Source organism: Leopardus geoffroyi, chromosome B1 (genome assembly GCF_018350155.1).
Source record: "Leopardus geoffroyi isolate Oge1 chromosome B1, O.geoffroyi_Oge1_pat1.0, whole genome shotgun sequence".
In the NCBI taxonomy this organism is placed as follows: Eukaryota; Metazoa; Chordata; class Mammalia; order Carnivora; family Felidae; genus Leopardus; species Leopardus geoffroyi.
In genome coordinates, this window is record NC_059327.1 from 43,050,332 (window position 1) to 43,066,463 (window position 16,132).

Sequence of the window (16,132 nt, forward strand, 5' to 3'; positions counted from 1 at the left end):
CTGAGAAAGACAAATATCATATGATTTTATTCATATGTGGAATCTAAAAAACAAAAATGGGTAAACAAACAAAAAAAGTAGAATCAGCCTACAAATACAGAGAACAAACTGATGGTTGACAAGGGAAGTGGGGGGGATGAGCAAAATGGGTGAAAGGGAATGAGAGATACAGGCTTCTGGTTATGGAATGAACAAGTCATGGAATAACAGGTGCAGCACAGGGACTACAGTCAGTAGTACTGTAAGAGCATTGTATGGTGACAGATGATAGCTACACTTGTGGTGATCATAGCATAACATAAAAAGAAGTTGAATCCCTAAGTTGTACACCTGAAATTAATGGAACGTTGTGTATCAACTATATAAAAAAAAGTTCTAATAATTACAATCATTCAAAAGAAAATGAAAAAAATATGTATACACTTAAATAATGTACCGGATTGGTTTTTTGAAGAATGCAAAATGATGATAGAAGTAATCAAAGAAAGCTTTAATAAATGGAGAAATATTCCAAGTTCATGGGTTGGAAGTTCCAGTGTAACAAAGATGTCAATTCTCTATAAATTGATATAAGTTTAATGCAATTTCTATTAAAATTTCAGCAAGGCTGGCTTGTAAGAAAAAAAGAAGCTTCCTCTAAAATTATATTGGTAAGTACAAGTGATAGAATACCTAAAACAATCTTGACAGAATAAAATGAAAGGAATCACTCTACCACAAAATAAGGTTGCTTATATAGCTAACGTAATCAACACTGTGTTATTGGTAGAGGAACATAAAACCAATAAAACCCCAGAAATATACCCACATAAGTATGATCAATAGTTTCTGAACAAAAGTGCAAAGCAATGTAATGAATGAAGTGTAGTTTTTTCCACAAATGGTACCAGAGCAATTACACAACTGTGGTGGCTAATTTTACGTGTCAAGTTGGACAGGCTATGACGCACAGTTGTTTGACGTGAAAGGTATTTTTTAGATGCAATTAACATTTAAGTCAGGAGACACTGAGTAAAGCAAATTACCTTACATAATGTGGGTGGGATCCATCTAATCAGTTGAAGGCCTTACGAGCAAAGACTGACGTTTTCCCAATAAACAATTATTCTCCTGATTGCAACACAGAAACCAACCAGGGTTTCCATCCTGCTGCTCTGCAGAATTCAGACTCAACACTGTAATATCAACTCTTAACTGAATTTCCAGACTGCCTGCCTGCCCTATAGATTTCAAATTTGCCAACCGCCCACAGTTAAATGACCTAATTCCTTGAAATAAGCCATTCCTCTGTCTCTGTAAATACACACACGCACTATTCTGTTTCTCTGCAGAACCATAATGCATTATCCACAATCTTGACCTAAATCTTGACCTAAATCTCACACCTTATTCAAAAATTTACTCAAGATAAAGAACATTTAGAAAAACACATAGGAGAAAACTTTGGGTATCTAGGACTAGGCAAAGCGCTTTTTGAGTTGACTTGAAAGTGTGAAAGCCCATGTGAAGAGGATGAAAATTAAGCTACAGATTAAAAGAAAATATTTATAAGCCACATAATTGATAAAAAACTAGCATCCAGTATAGAAATCTCAAAACTTGACCAAAAAAAAACCAAAACTGGGCACCTTGGTGGCTCAGTCAGTTAAGCAACCAACTCAATTTCGGTTCAAGTCATGACCTTGTGATTCATGGGTTCAAGCTCTGAGTCAGGCTCTGTGCTGACCATGCAGAGTCTATTTGCGATTCTCTCACACTCTCTCTTCCCCTCCCTCACTCACTCTCTCTCTCGCCAAAATAAATAAACTTAAAAAAATCCAACCAGAAAATGCAAAAAGGACTTCAGGAGACATTTTATTGACAGTGATATACAAATGGCAAATAAACACATGAAAAGATACACATCATTAGCCATTAAAAAAATGCAACTTAAAACCACAATGAGATATCACTATCCATCTATTATTATGTCTAAAATAAAAATTATTGTTTATACCAAATGCTGGTGAAGATGCAGAGGAACTGGATCTCTCATATATTGCTGATGGGTATGTAAAAAGGTACAACCCTCTGGAAAATAGATTTGCAATTCCTTAGGAACTTATACATTGGCCACATGGCTCAGCAATTGTACTCCAGGAAATGAAAACTTACATCCACACAAAACCTATACACAAATGTCAATAGCAATTTTATTTGTAATAGATTAAAACTGAAAAAAACCCAAATACTCTTAATGGTTAAGAATGAATAGTTAAGCAAACCGTGGTACATTTATACAATGGAATATTACTCAGCATTAAATATGAAGAAACTATTGACACATGCATCCTCCTAAATAGATCCCAAGGATATTACCCTGGGTGACAAAAACTAATCTCTACAGGTTACTACATGATTCTATTATTATAACATTCTCCAAATGACAGAATTAGAGATAGAGAATTGATTAGAATGAGGGATTAGGGATACAGGGGAGATGTATGAATACAAAGTAAAGCCATGAGACAGTTCCATTTTTGTGATGGAACAGTTCTGTATCTTGATTGTAGTGGTGGTTCCATGAATATACACATGCTATAGAATGGCACAGAACTACACACACACACACACACACACACACACGCACACACTCATATAAAAGGAGATGAAATCTAAATAAGGTTTATACCAAAGTCGATTTCCTGTTTTTTATATCATACAGGTTAAAGACATTAAGACAATCTAGGTGAAGGATAGGCAAGGCCTCTCTGAACTATTTTTACTTTCCATTAAAGTGTAATTATTTCAAAATAAAAAGTTTAATTGAAAAAAAAGACCACCAATAACTGTGGCTAATTCTAAGTAAACGGATTCTGTGTAATGGTTATCCTTCTTCATATTTTTTGCCATTTCAAAAATTATTCAAAGATATATTACCTTTATAATTTACATTTTTATTAATTTTGTATTATTAAAACAGTGAAAACATACTATAATCACTAAAAATACTAGAAATAAGTGTTCTGAAATACAAAGAGAATTTATCTCTACATGATGATAGTATGAATGCTTTTTTCCTCTTTTTCCTCTTCTCTATTTTCAAGTCATTTTTGATATGTGTATTTTTTCATAATTTAAAAATTGCATTAATTTTAATAAATCAAATAAAATTCAGCCAGAAAATATACAATAATAAGGAAGCACTCTAAAGCTGATTAATTCCAACAAAATGTATTAAGCAAAAAGTGCAAAATCATATATAGTATACTAATTTTTGTCTAATAAAAGAGATATAAAAAATGCACATATCAGCTCCACTGTACAAAAACTAAAAGGTAAGATAACTAGAAATTAAATAAAAACTAAGATAATAGAAACAAATAATAAAAACTAATTGTTTTTCTATTGGGAGTAGGGGAGAGTAATGGGAATGGGATAGAAAGTTTGTAGGAATGGGAATGGAGTAGAAGGATAAAAAGATGATAATTCTCTGAGTATAATCATATATAGTTCTGAATCTTAAAAATTATTTTATATTTCACATATCAATAACTAAAATAAAATAAAATGAACAAGGACAGGGGAAAATCCCAAAGCATACTGTTTTCAAATAAATAATCTAACCACATCACGTAGGAAAAATGAATTAACCCAAATAATTCTTAATAAAATATTTTTTATTTCTTTTGTTTGGTTTTTTGCAAACAGTCACAAATATGAAAAGGTAGGAGGCTAGAATGAACCTTATATTGTGGATTCAATTTGGAAGTATAATTTTGACCTCATTCTTTTTAATTTAGGTATATATATATATATATATATATATATATATATACACACACACACCCATATAATGAGTGTAAGTGTGAATATATATACATGTATACATATACCATATATTCATGTGTATTTATACATATGTTTACATAGACATGAATATTATAAAGATATAGATTTCCTAGCTCTGTCTGTTGATGGGAACAGAAGCAGTGACACTCCAGTAGCAAAAAGCACAATTAATACCTATATCTTGTTTTCTAAATACCATTTCCCATTCAGATGAACCAGGGCTTCTTAGAGAATGGCTGATTTTAGAAACTGGGGTAGGAAACATACAATATGAATGAACATCTTATGATTCCAGAAAGTAAGGAAGCATTCAAAAAGAACAACAACAACAACAACAACAAACCTCAAAATTTTAGGAGTTTGTCAAAGAGACACGAGTCAACTAAAAGAACTCCCAATGGCCAAAGCTAGAAAAAGTTGAACAATGAAAGAAATACAGTAGCACTGGTTTATAACCCAGACTATAACATAAATATCCATGAGTCTATAATCTTACAAATATTGATTGAATAAATAAATGGAGAAAAATAGACAAGCTATTGAGCCCCCAAGGTGAAACATAACTTCCTACTCCTGAAATATGGACTATGCACAGTAACTTCTTTCAAGGAAGGACAACATGGAAAGGGAAATAAAGAGTAATTTTACAGTGAGAAATCTGACAAACATTACATCAGGCAGGCCATCAAGGTTAACATCAACAAGTTATGTACATTTGATAATAATATGGGGAAAAGGCACTTTACCTCTGTGGTCTTCCTCCCAAGCCTAATCATAAGAGAAACATCAGACAAATCTTAATTTGAGGGACATTCTACTGAGTATCTGACCAGTTCTCCTCAAAACTGTCAAGGTCATCAAAAACAAAGAAACTGTGAGAAACTGTCAAGAGAAGCCTAAGGATACATAACTAATAATTGTAATGTGGTATCCTGAGTGGAATCCTGGAAAAGACTTTAGGTAAAAGAAATCTGAATGAAGTATGGAATTTATTTGATAAGAATGTACCAACATTAGTTCACTGATTATAACAAATGTACCATATTATGGTTAGATGTTAGTATCTGGGAAAACAGGATGTGCTGCTTATGGGGAAAGATGGGCAAGAGGGAAATTTGGGGAAGTAATGCTATGTTCTAAAACTGGATGTGGTGATGGTTGTACAATTCCATACATTAATCAAAAGCAAATATTTGTACACATCATGGGTAACTTTTATGGTAAATAATATCTCAATAAGTCTGTTTAAAAATGAATTGTTTGGTATGTGTTCAAAATGAGTATAACCATAAAAAAATTCTTAAAACACTTTTAAGTGTTGTTCTAATTACCATATCAGGACCACACACAGATCCATCTTCTACAAATGTATCATCTCTTTCTTCAGGACTGTCAATTGTTGTCCATGGATTTTTATTTGCCTTGTTTTGGTTTCGATATGTAGATACACACATTTCTTCCCGTACATGTGTGTAAATCACAGATAAATTTGCACGTGACACTAATTCTTTGTGTGGCCAAGCACAAACTAATTTTCCACATAGAAGATGACTAGAAGCATAAGGCAGAAAAAATATTCTCTTTTTACTGAAAAACCATAGATTGCTGATATACCTAAGTTTTTTTAAAAAGTGTCTTACTAATTTAACTCCAGGTCTCAATAATTTTCTCTCAGCAAATTTTTTTAGCACAGTGACTTATGTATGATGTGACTCTTTTTGTTTTGTGAGGCGAAGTGGCAAGGGAAAAATTAATGATATTTGCAAACTGACAGCCCTGATCTGTCTGATATTAGCTTTTGAAAGTTGAGCAAATTATAACTGGCTTTCAATTCTCTCATTAGTAAAACAGGATAAATAATTCTCACTATAAATATCATTGTTATAACATTATAGGCACTGAACACATGTTATTTGTAGGCAATGAGTAATACTGTTCAGCTCAGATCATGAAATAAAGAAATGTGTGATAAACTGCCATATAATAAGATATAAGATATATTATCATATACATTCAAGGATCTTGGCAATACATAACCAACATCCCAAACAAAATTATAATTTTCTAAATACATACGCATAACTACAATGGTCTCGGCCACAGTTTCCATATCTATCTCCTCTTGAGTTTACTTCATCATAACAAGCAAATGGAGCACCTCTAGAAGCTGAAAGAAAAAAAATTTAAGTAAATTATAAAACATAATTCCAACAATCATTATATAAATAATAAACTCACTTTGGAAATTATAATGTGATACCTAAGGAGGCTTATAATTGGCTAGCATTAAAAAGTTGCTGGAGTAGATCTGATTAAAAAGAGAGCTTCTCATTTTAAATCTATAGACTTTGTTCTGCACCAAACAGAAAATAACCAGCAAAATTATTCAAATGCTGTTACATTATTAGGAATATAAGTAGCCATAGCTCTCTCTTTGTCCTCTAAATTGTTTACTTTCTGTCTTAGTTTCCTATCCAGTGTGAAAACATAGCTTGTTCTTAGTCCAAATGAAACAGGAGAGAAAGAGTATCTATAATGCAATGCTGATAAGAAATCCAAAGACCATTTGACTTAACTCTTCTTCTTCCACACTTAAGCCCTCATCTCTGTTTCCTAGTATGCTAACAATCACTAAAAAAAGAATTTTGAAGGGCTCCAGTCCCAAGTGGCAACTTATGAAGACCCTGAATTCTCCTCCTTCCAAGGACACACCAAATCTACATCTATTTATAGAGAAATTCCTCCTGAAGAACTGAGTACTGAGTGAATGACTTCTACACAATGAAAGACAGAAAGACCATAAAGAGAATCACAAGAGAGATGGAGACATGGTAGCAAAGGAAACTTCCACCCTTGATGCTCCAGTAGGGAGGGATAGGACTGAGGGACCATGAGCAGATTCATCTGCCCTGAAATCACAGGGGGAAAAGATGCAATTTAAAAGAGCAACTAAAATATAAAAGATGCAGTTCTAGAACTCCACCAAATACTAGGAGAGCTGCTGGAACTCTCTATGGGTCAGAGGGGCTGGCAAGCACCACAGTTAACATATCCCCTCCACCTTGACAGCATAGGCAAAAGCAGAATCCTGATACCACAGCTGACCAGTTTCCTCAGTGAGATCTGGGTCCTTGGCCCATACCAGCCCTGGACCCTATTGGCACAGATAAAAAGCTGTGGTTTAAAGGAGCAGCTAGAATATAAAAGAACTAGCCTTAGAATCTTGCCTCATGTCAGGGAAGTTACTAAAACTCCTTTGGGTTGGAGGGGCTGGCAAGCACCACGATTTGCATCCTCTTTCTACCTTGATATCATGGACAGGAAAGGGGCCTGGGTGCCCTAGCTGGTCTACTACCTCAGTGAGTCCCAGGCTCCTAGCCCATGACATCCTCAGTAATCCCACCAAGGTGGCCAAAGCCACACCAGGGCACCCCTGGTCCATGCTCACTACAGTCCCAACCATCTTGCCCAAGTGACATAGGTGCAAAGCACCCGGGGAACACACCAGGCCCATACCACCTTGACTATAGACGGATTTATGGGGGCACTCCCAGCTCAGAATGCCCTGGGACCTCCCAGCTCACACCTGCTTTAGCTCCAGCCACCCCACAAAGTGCCCTGGGAACCTCCAGCCCATGCCCTGCCTTGCTTTAGATACCCTGTGCATGGAGTGCCCTGGGACAACATGACCTTCACCCACTTCAGTTTCAGTTCTACACTCTGTGCAAAGAGCTCTGGGACTCTCCCCTCTCCTTCCCACTGCCAGTTTGCACCCACTTCAGCTTGCAAGAACAAAGATCAAGGTTAGTTGAAGGAAGGAAAGAATAAAGATCAGAGTAGAAATAAATAAAAAATTTAACAACAAAAAAAAACAAAACAGAAGAGATCAATGAAATCAAAAGCTTGCTGGTTCTTTGAAAAGATAAACAAAATTGATAAATCTTTAGCCAGACTCATCAAGAAAAAAAGAGAGAGGACTCAAATAAATAAAATCAGAATGAAAGAGCATAAATAACAATTGACACCACAGAAATACAAAGAATTATAAGAGACTACTATGAAAAATTATATGCCAACAAATTGGATAATCCAGAAAAAAATAGATAAATTCTTAGAAACATACAATCTGGCAAAAGTGAACCAAGAAGAAATAGAAAATTTAGGGGCATCTCAGTTAGTTGAGCAACTCTTAATTTTGGCTTGGGTTGTGATTCCAGGGTCATGGGATCAAGCCCCATGTTGGGTTCTGCACTTAGCATGGAGCCTGCTTGAGATTCTCTCTCTCTCTCTCTCTCTCTCTCTCTCTCTCTCTCTCTCTCCCTCTCTCTCTCTCTTTCTCTTTCTCTCCCTCCCTCCCTCCCTCTGCCCCTCTCCCCTGCTCATATAAACTCTCTCTTTCTTTAAAAAAACAATTTAACAAAACAAGAAATAGAAAATCTGAACACACCAATAACTAGTAATGAAATTAAATTAGTACTCAAAAAACTACCAAAAAATAAAAGTCAAGGTCAAGAATTCTACTAAACATTTAAAGTGTAATTAATACCTATTCTTCTCAAACTTCCAAAACATAAAAGAAGAGGAAAGTTTCAAATACACTCTATGCAACCAGCATCACCTTAAGACCAAAACCACATAAACATACAACAAAACAAAAACTACAGGTCAATATCTCTGAGTAACATACATACAAAATCCTCAATAAATATCAGTAAATCACACTCAACAATATATGAAAAGGATCATCCACCACAATCAAGTGGGATTTATTCTGGGGATGCAGTGATGGTTCAATAATATGGATACACCACATTAACAAAATGAGGGATAAAATCATATGATCATTCGTCAAATGCAGAAAAAGTATTTGACAAAATTCAATAACCTTTTATGATAAATCTCAACAAAGTGGGTTTAGAGAGAACATAATAAAGGTCACATATGAAAAACCCACAGCTAACATCAGACCCAATGGTGAAAAACAGCACTTTTCCTCTAAGATCAGGAAAAATACAAGAATGTCCACTCTCACCACTTTTATTCAACTTAGTACTAGAAATTCTAGCCACAGCGATTAGACAAGAAAAAGTAATAAAAGAAATTCAAATTGGTTAGGAAGAAGTAAAACAGTTACTATTTGCAGAGGACATGATACTATATATAGAAAAGCCTAAAGACTCTACAAAAAAAACTATTAGAAGTAATAATTGAGTAAATGTGCAGAATTCAGTAAAGTTGCATGATATAAAATTAATATGCAAAATTTTCTTGTGCCTGTGTACACTAACAATGAAGTAGAATAAAGAGAAATTAATAAAACAACTCCATTTACAATTGCACCAAAAAATAATAAAATACCTAGGAATAAACTTAACCAAGGTGAAAGACCTGTACTCTGAAAACTAAAGCACTGACAAAAGAAGTTGAAGATGACACAAACTAATGCAAGATTCCATGGTCATGGATTGGAAGAATCAATATTATTAAATTTTTCATACTACCCAAAACATACACATTCAATGAAATCCCTGTCAAAAATTCAACAGCATTTTTCACATAAATAGAACAAATAATATTAAAATTTTTATGGAAGCACAAAAGACCTCAAACAGCCAAAGCAATGTTGAGAAAGAAGAACAAAACTGGATGTATCACAATCCCAGGTTTCAAAATATGGTGCAAAGCTGTAGTAATCAAAACAGTATGGTACTGGAACAAAAAGAGACACATAGATCAACAGAACATAACCCAGAGACCAGAAATAAACCCATACTTACATTGTCAATTAATCTATGACAAAGGAGGCAAGAATATACACTGGGGAAAAGGCAGACTCTTCAATAAATAGTGCTGGAAAACTGGACAGCTACATGAAAAAGAATAAAAATTGGCCTACTTTCTCACACCATTCACAAAAATAAATTCAAAATGGATTAAAGACCTAAAGTAAGGCACAAAACCATAAAACTCCCAGAAGAAAACGCAGGCAGTAATTTCTTTGACACCAGTCATAGCAGCATTTTTCTAAATATGTCTCCTCAGGCAAGGGAAAGAAAAGCAAAAATAAACTATTAAGACTACATCAAATTAAAAAGCTTTTGCACATCAAAGAGAACCATCAACAAAGAAAAAAGGCAATCTACTAAATAGGAGAATATATTTGCAAATGATATACCCAATAAAGGGTTAAGATCCAAATTATGTAAAAAAAAATCCAAATTATGTAAAGAAGTTACACAACTCAACACCAAAAATAAGCAAACAATCCAATTTAAAAAGTGGGAAGAGGACCTAAATAGACATTTTCCAAAGAAGACATGCAGATGTCCAACAGACACCTGAAAAGATACTCATCACTAATCATCAGAAAAATTCAAAGAAAAAACAAAATGAGACACCACCTTATACCTCTCAGAATGACTAGAATCAAAAGACAATTAAAGACAAGGATGAACAGGGAGGGGGCAAAACAGAAGAGACTCATAAACATGGAGAACAAACAGGGTTGCTGGAGGGGCTGTGGGAGGGGGGATGGGCTAAATGGGTAAGGGGCACTAAGGAATATGGACCAAACGGTATCATGCTAAGTAAAATAAGTCAGAAAGAGAAAAACAAAAACCATATGATTTCACTTATATGTGAAATCTAAGAAACAAAACATGTACAAAAAGCAAAAACAAAAAGCAGAAACAGACCCATAAATGCAAAGAATAAATTAATGGTTGCCAGTAAGGAGTATGGGAGATGGGCAAATGGGTGAAGGGTAATGGGAGATACAGGCTTCCAGTTATGGAATTAATAAGTCATGGGGATAAAAAGTAAAACATAGGGAATATAGTCAATGGTGTTGTAATAGTGTTGTATGGTGACAGATGGTAGCTACACTTATGGTGAGCACAGCATAATGTATAGAGTTGTTGAATCACTACGTTGTACACCTGAAACTACTGTAACATTATGTGTCAACTATACTTCAATTAAAAAAAAAGAATTATTTTTTTGGCTCAGTCAGTTGAGTTTCTGACTCTTGATTTTGGTTCAGGTCATGATCTCAGGGTCATGGGATTGAGCCCCACGTCTGGCTTTATGCTGAGCACAGAAACAGCTTAAGGTCCTCTCTCTCTCCTTCTGCCCCTCTCCCCCACTGACACTCTCTCAAAATAAAAAATAAAATCTTAAAAAAAAATAATTACTGAATTTTAAAATCAGGAAGGATGCCAATGTGTACCTACTTCACCCCGTCATATGTTTAGTTATGTCTAATTTATAAATCACAAAAAATTCAAATGTAATAATAGCTGCCCCATCACTTTGACTTGGTTATTTAGAGGTGTGTTGTGTTGATCATGTTAGTCACATGTAATAAAAACTGAGATCTTTTGTTGTCACCACTATTAATTGGCAAAGGAGCTCTCCTTAGCAACTTTACAGTTCTCATAGTTGAAGAACATGCTCAATAAACTTCATTCTCTCTCCTGACACAACCTATACACATAAAGGATGCTACAAAACACAATCTACAAATAGATTTGTGAGCAGAATCTACTATAATAAGCAATTCTCTTTTGAAAAGGCCTACTCTTGAACCCACCCAATAAGTAATTAGCATCTGTTTGCTTTGTCCCATATTACTGATTTGATTTGATTTGGTTTGATTAAATCTAGTTCAAACTTCTCAAATCCTCCAAATTCTACCCAAGGACCAGGATTAGAATGGTGCAAAATTTAAATTTAAGGAGGTAGAGTAACAAAAACTCAATACTCAAATAACATCTTTATTTCCCCCATTATTTATTTTTGAGAGAGAGACAGGGGTTGGGGGGAGAGAGGAGGGACAGAGAGAGAAGGAGGCACAGAATCTGAAGCAGGCTCCAGGCTTCGAGCTGTCAGCACAGAGCCCAACGTGGGGCTCAAACCCACGAACTGTGAGATCATGACCTGAGGCAAAGTCTTACTCTTGGTTTTGGCTCAGGTCATGATCTCGCAGTTTGTGGGTTCAAGCCCCACATCGGGCTCTGTGCTGACAACATGGAGCCTACCTGGTATTCTCTCTTTCTCCCTCTCTCTCTCTCTGCCCCATACTCTGTCTCTCTCTCAAAAAACAAAATAAAAATTAACTAAAAATTTGAAAGCAACCCAAGTGTTCATCAATGGATGCATGGAAAAATAAAAATGTGCTATATACACACAAACAATGAAATTTTATTCAGCATTAAAAAGGATAGAAATTTTGCAATATTCTACAACATGGGTGAATCTTGAGGACATTACGCTAAGTGAAATAATCAGCCAGTCACAAAAAGACAAATACTATATGATTCTACTGATATGGTACCTAGCATAGTCAAAATCAAAGATACAGAAAGTAGAATGGTGGTTGCCAGGGACTGAAGGAGAAAGAATGGAGAGTTATTGTTTAATAGGTATTGAGTTTCAGTTTTACAAGATGAAAAGTTATGAATGGCTCAATATGGTATACTTTATGTTACGTGTATTTTAACACAATAAAAAATTTGTGGAAAGACAAAAGAACCCATTTCATTTGATATGTAGACATTGTCTTATATATTATTTAAAATAATTCAGCTAAAACATTTTTAAAGCTTCACTGCATTATTTTCTTACTCAGAAGCCCATTACTAATTAGTATTTTACTCTTAACATCATCTTTTAGGTGATTACATCTAAAATTTAATTTCTTAGAGCTTGGGAACAATTTTCCCATCTTCTGTTCTTCCTAAAATAGACCTGATATATAATAAATATATGTGGATTTTTTGTTAAAAGGGAAACACAAAAAGAGGGATGTCTTATGCCACCATAATGCTGGCATTACTACCTTTAGCATTTTGTGTAAGGCAGGTCTAGTGGTCATGAATTCATTTGGCTTTTGTTTGTCTGGAAAGATTTTATATCCCCTTAATTTTTGAAAGTCAGTTTTGCCTGATATAATATTCTTTGTTGGCAGTTTTTTCTTTCAGTGCTTTGAATATATCTTCCCACTACCTTCTAGACTGTAAGATTTCTAATGAAAACTTTCCTCACAGTCCTATGGGGGTTCCTTTAGGTGTAAAAACTTACTTTTTTTTCTACTTAAAAAATTCTCTCTTTGTCTTTGAATTTTGGGAACTTTATTATAATGTATTTTATGGATTTCTTTGGGTTTATCTTATTTGAGGTTATTTGGTCTTTCTCAATCTGGATATCCCATTTCCTTCTTCCAGCTTTGGAAGTTTTTAACCATTATTTCTTAGAATATGCTTGCTTTCTTTCTTTTTTAAAGTTTATTTATTTATTTTTAGGAAGAGTGAGAGAGAGGGAAAGAGAGAGAGCAAGCATGAGTGGGGGAGAGAGAATACCAAGCAGGCTCCACACTGTCAGTTCAGAATCCAATGTGGGGCTTGATCCCACAAACCAAATGTGAGCCAAAACCAAGAGTCAGATGTTCAACACACTGAGCTACCCAGGTGCCCCAAATGTGCTTTCTGATCCTTTTTTTCTCTGTTCTTTTTTCTGGAACTCTCATAATGCATATAGTCCCACTAATGGTGCTCCATAAGTCCTTTAAGTCACTGTTTCTCATTCCTTTATCTTATTTGCTGTTCTTACTTAATCGTTTCCAGTGACTTCTCCTTGAGTTCATTGGTCATTTTGTTTGCTTGATCTAGTCTGTTGTTGAATACCTCTAACGCATTTTTCAGTTGTTAGTGTATTATAAGCATCATGATTTCTGTTTGGTACTTGGGGATCTGGACTAATGGATCAAGTCTTTGCCTCCCAAATAGAAAGCTGGGAACTAGGATTATTTATCTACTCACTTGGTGGTGAGCAGGAGGAGTACCACTGATGTCTAATAGCTCAAGCTGCCACCCCTGTTGCCCCTGGACATCTAGACAGTTCAGACCCATCAGAGCTCCCAGAACTGGCAGGACAGATTCCAGATGTTTGGACATCCCCCTTGAAAATGTATGCATGTTGGATATCTAAGCAAATCCTTCTCTGCTGGGTGAAGCTGAGAGCTAGATGTTTTCTCCCTGCTTGTAAGGCACTGCACTGTGGTAAGAATCTCTAACGAGAGGGTGTCTTGAATCTCCCTACTGGCTTTGGTGAGCTCTGCTTTGTTCTAGTAAAAACCTTGCTTCTTTTAAGCCTAAACTAAACCCCATCACCACAAATTCTATATAATATTCTGACAAGTTGCATTTCCACTTGAGGTTTCTTCCTTTGCAAACAAGAATTCCATATAAATTCTGGGTTTTTTTTTTTCATTTTTCAGAATCAAGAAAATTTTATTTCCTTTAACACTAATACATACCAGGCAAGATGTCACTCATTAAAAATCACATTTACTTTTGTTCTATAAAATTGAATAACAAAGCTTGTAATAATCAGAATTTAGGAACTAAGGAGAAAGTTATGGTCATTACCTCCTCCAATCAATTCTTTACACTGTTTGGTAAACATGCGACATCGTCCTTTGTAACAGAAGGAATCGCCTGAATCACAACTTTGTCCATTACGTGCATAAGTGTCAGGCATACAGTGTGGGGAAACTCCATTGCAATATTCAGTGAAATCACATTCGTCATATGATTTCCTACACTGGATACCAATTGATTTTAGCTAGAAGGGAAAAGGAACATAAGAAAAGATTATGCATCAATGATACTCAAGTTCTACTTCCCTTCAAGTTTTAAATTTTCACTCATTTACTTTTTCCTAAGTTGCTAAGAGCAATGAGAAAATTGTCTTCTCATTAACTACTTAAGCATTGCACAGAAATTTAAAAAACTAAATTTACTGTGGATAAAGGAGTGGATAATGCTCGTGAGAGAAGTGAGAAACTCAAAGATAAGTAGACTACCATAATTTTAAAAAAAAAAAAAGAAAGACAAAAAGCACGGCTAAAGAATTAACATAAAAATTACTTTCAAAAAAGTTACTTCCAACCCATTATGGCTATGCTCACATGGACAGCCTCTGGTTTCTCCATATGCTGTTCCTTAAAGCAGAAATCAACCATTTACAAAACAATAAATATACATGATAAAGATTTAGAAAACAGTTTCTAGGTGTTTTTAAAGGTAATTTAAGGACACACAGGAAATGTTTATTTCACATATCATATTGTAAACAACTGTAAAAAAATAATGTCCTCAATTACATATCTCTGATCTCTTTAGCACTTATGCTTTAGCTAATAGCTTCCAGGATTCATTTGCTGTATACCTGTCTTCACCAACAAATACCCAAATATCATCACTGCAAACCCTTTCCTCAACCTAAGCCCCAGTTCCTCATCGCTATCATCACTATCCTATGCAAACCAAGTCAAATTTGTTCTAGCTTTCAAAGGTCCTAGAGGCTCAACCTCTGTAACATTCACCACTCCCCAAAATAGGTTTTCTGTATACTTTTTTCCATGTTGGCAAGTATTTGCAATATATAGCAATTCTGACACAAATTCTTTAAGTGATGGGTGGGAAGACAATACACAATACTTGTGTCACCCAAGCTTATAGAGTTAACAATCAAATAAAAAACAATGATCAAAATTGTTTCTAAAGGAAAATACATATAAGTATAATGAAAAAGTATTAATATTACTTTGTTTAAAATATGCTTCCTGTTATAAATATGTATAAATGGAAATATTACATTTATTCTAATTTCCTCTATTGTTATGACTGTCTTTTATAGCAGTTTAAGGGCCACAGAAAATATGAGGGGTAAGTACAGAGACTTCCCATAAACCCTTGATCAGCACATACAAAGCCTCCCCTCTAATCAACATCTCCAACTGGAGTGGTACATTTGTTACAATTGAACTTATGTGACACATCATAATCACTCAAAGTCCATAGTTTACATGAAAGTTCTTTCTTGTTGTTATATATTTTATGGGCTTAAACATATGTATAATGACATGTATCTATTGTTATGGTATCTTACAAAGTATTTTCACTGCCCTAAAAATCCTTCATGCTCTGCCCATTCATCTCCCCTTCAGTCCCTGGCAATCACTGATCTTTTTATGGTCCTTTTTGTAGTCTGACCTTTTCCAGAATGTCATATATTTGGAATCATAGAGTCTGTAACTTTTTCAGATTGGCTTCTTTCACCCAACTTCTTTTTTCAATACTACTTATAAATGTGCAGTTCCTCAAATGTTTTATCATCCTACTTGCTCCTTTATTAAGAGGTGTTAATTTTTCTTTACTTGGCTCCCTAATTCCAAAATGGCCCTAAAACTTAAAAATGGCTGACTCCTTGTTTCTGAAGTGCTTTCTCTTAAAATCTT

The 16,132-nt window shown here is 34.8% G+C and overlaps 1 protein-coding gene across 3 annotated transcripts in view; it reads right to left on the bottom strand.

Moving 5' to 3' along the window:
* The window catches only part of LOC123588687 (disintegrin and metalloproteinase domain-containing protein 5-like), a 122,886-nt gene that overhangs the window by 29,001 nt on the left and 77,753 nt on the right, over nucleotides 1–16,132 (bottom strand). For all 3 annotated transcript variants that reach the window (XM_045459810.1, XM_045459807.1, XM_045459820.1), the window contains 3 exons: nucleotides 14,259–14,454; nucleotides 5,908–5,998; nucleotides 5,163–5,382 (listed from right to left, as the gene is read on the bottom strand). In XM_045459810.1, the coding sequence (XP_045315766.1) occupies nucleotides 5,163–5,382; nucleotides 5,908–5,998; nucleotides 14,259–14,454 (507 nt within the window). The remainder of the gene's footprint in view (nucleotides 1–5,162; nucleotides 5,383–5,907; nucleotides 5,999–14,258; nucleotides 14,455–16,132) is intronic.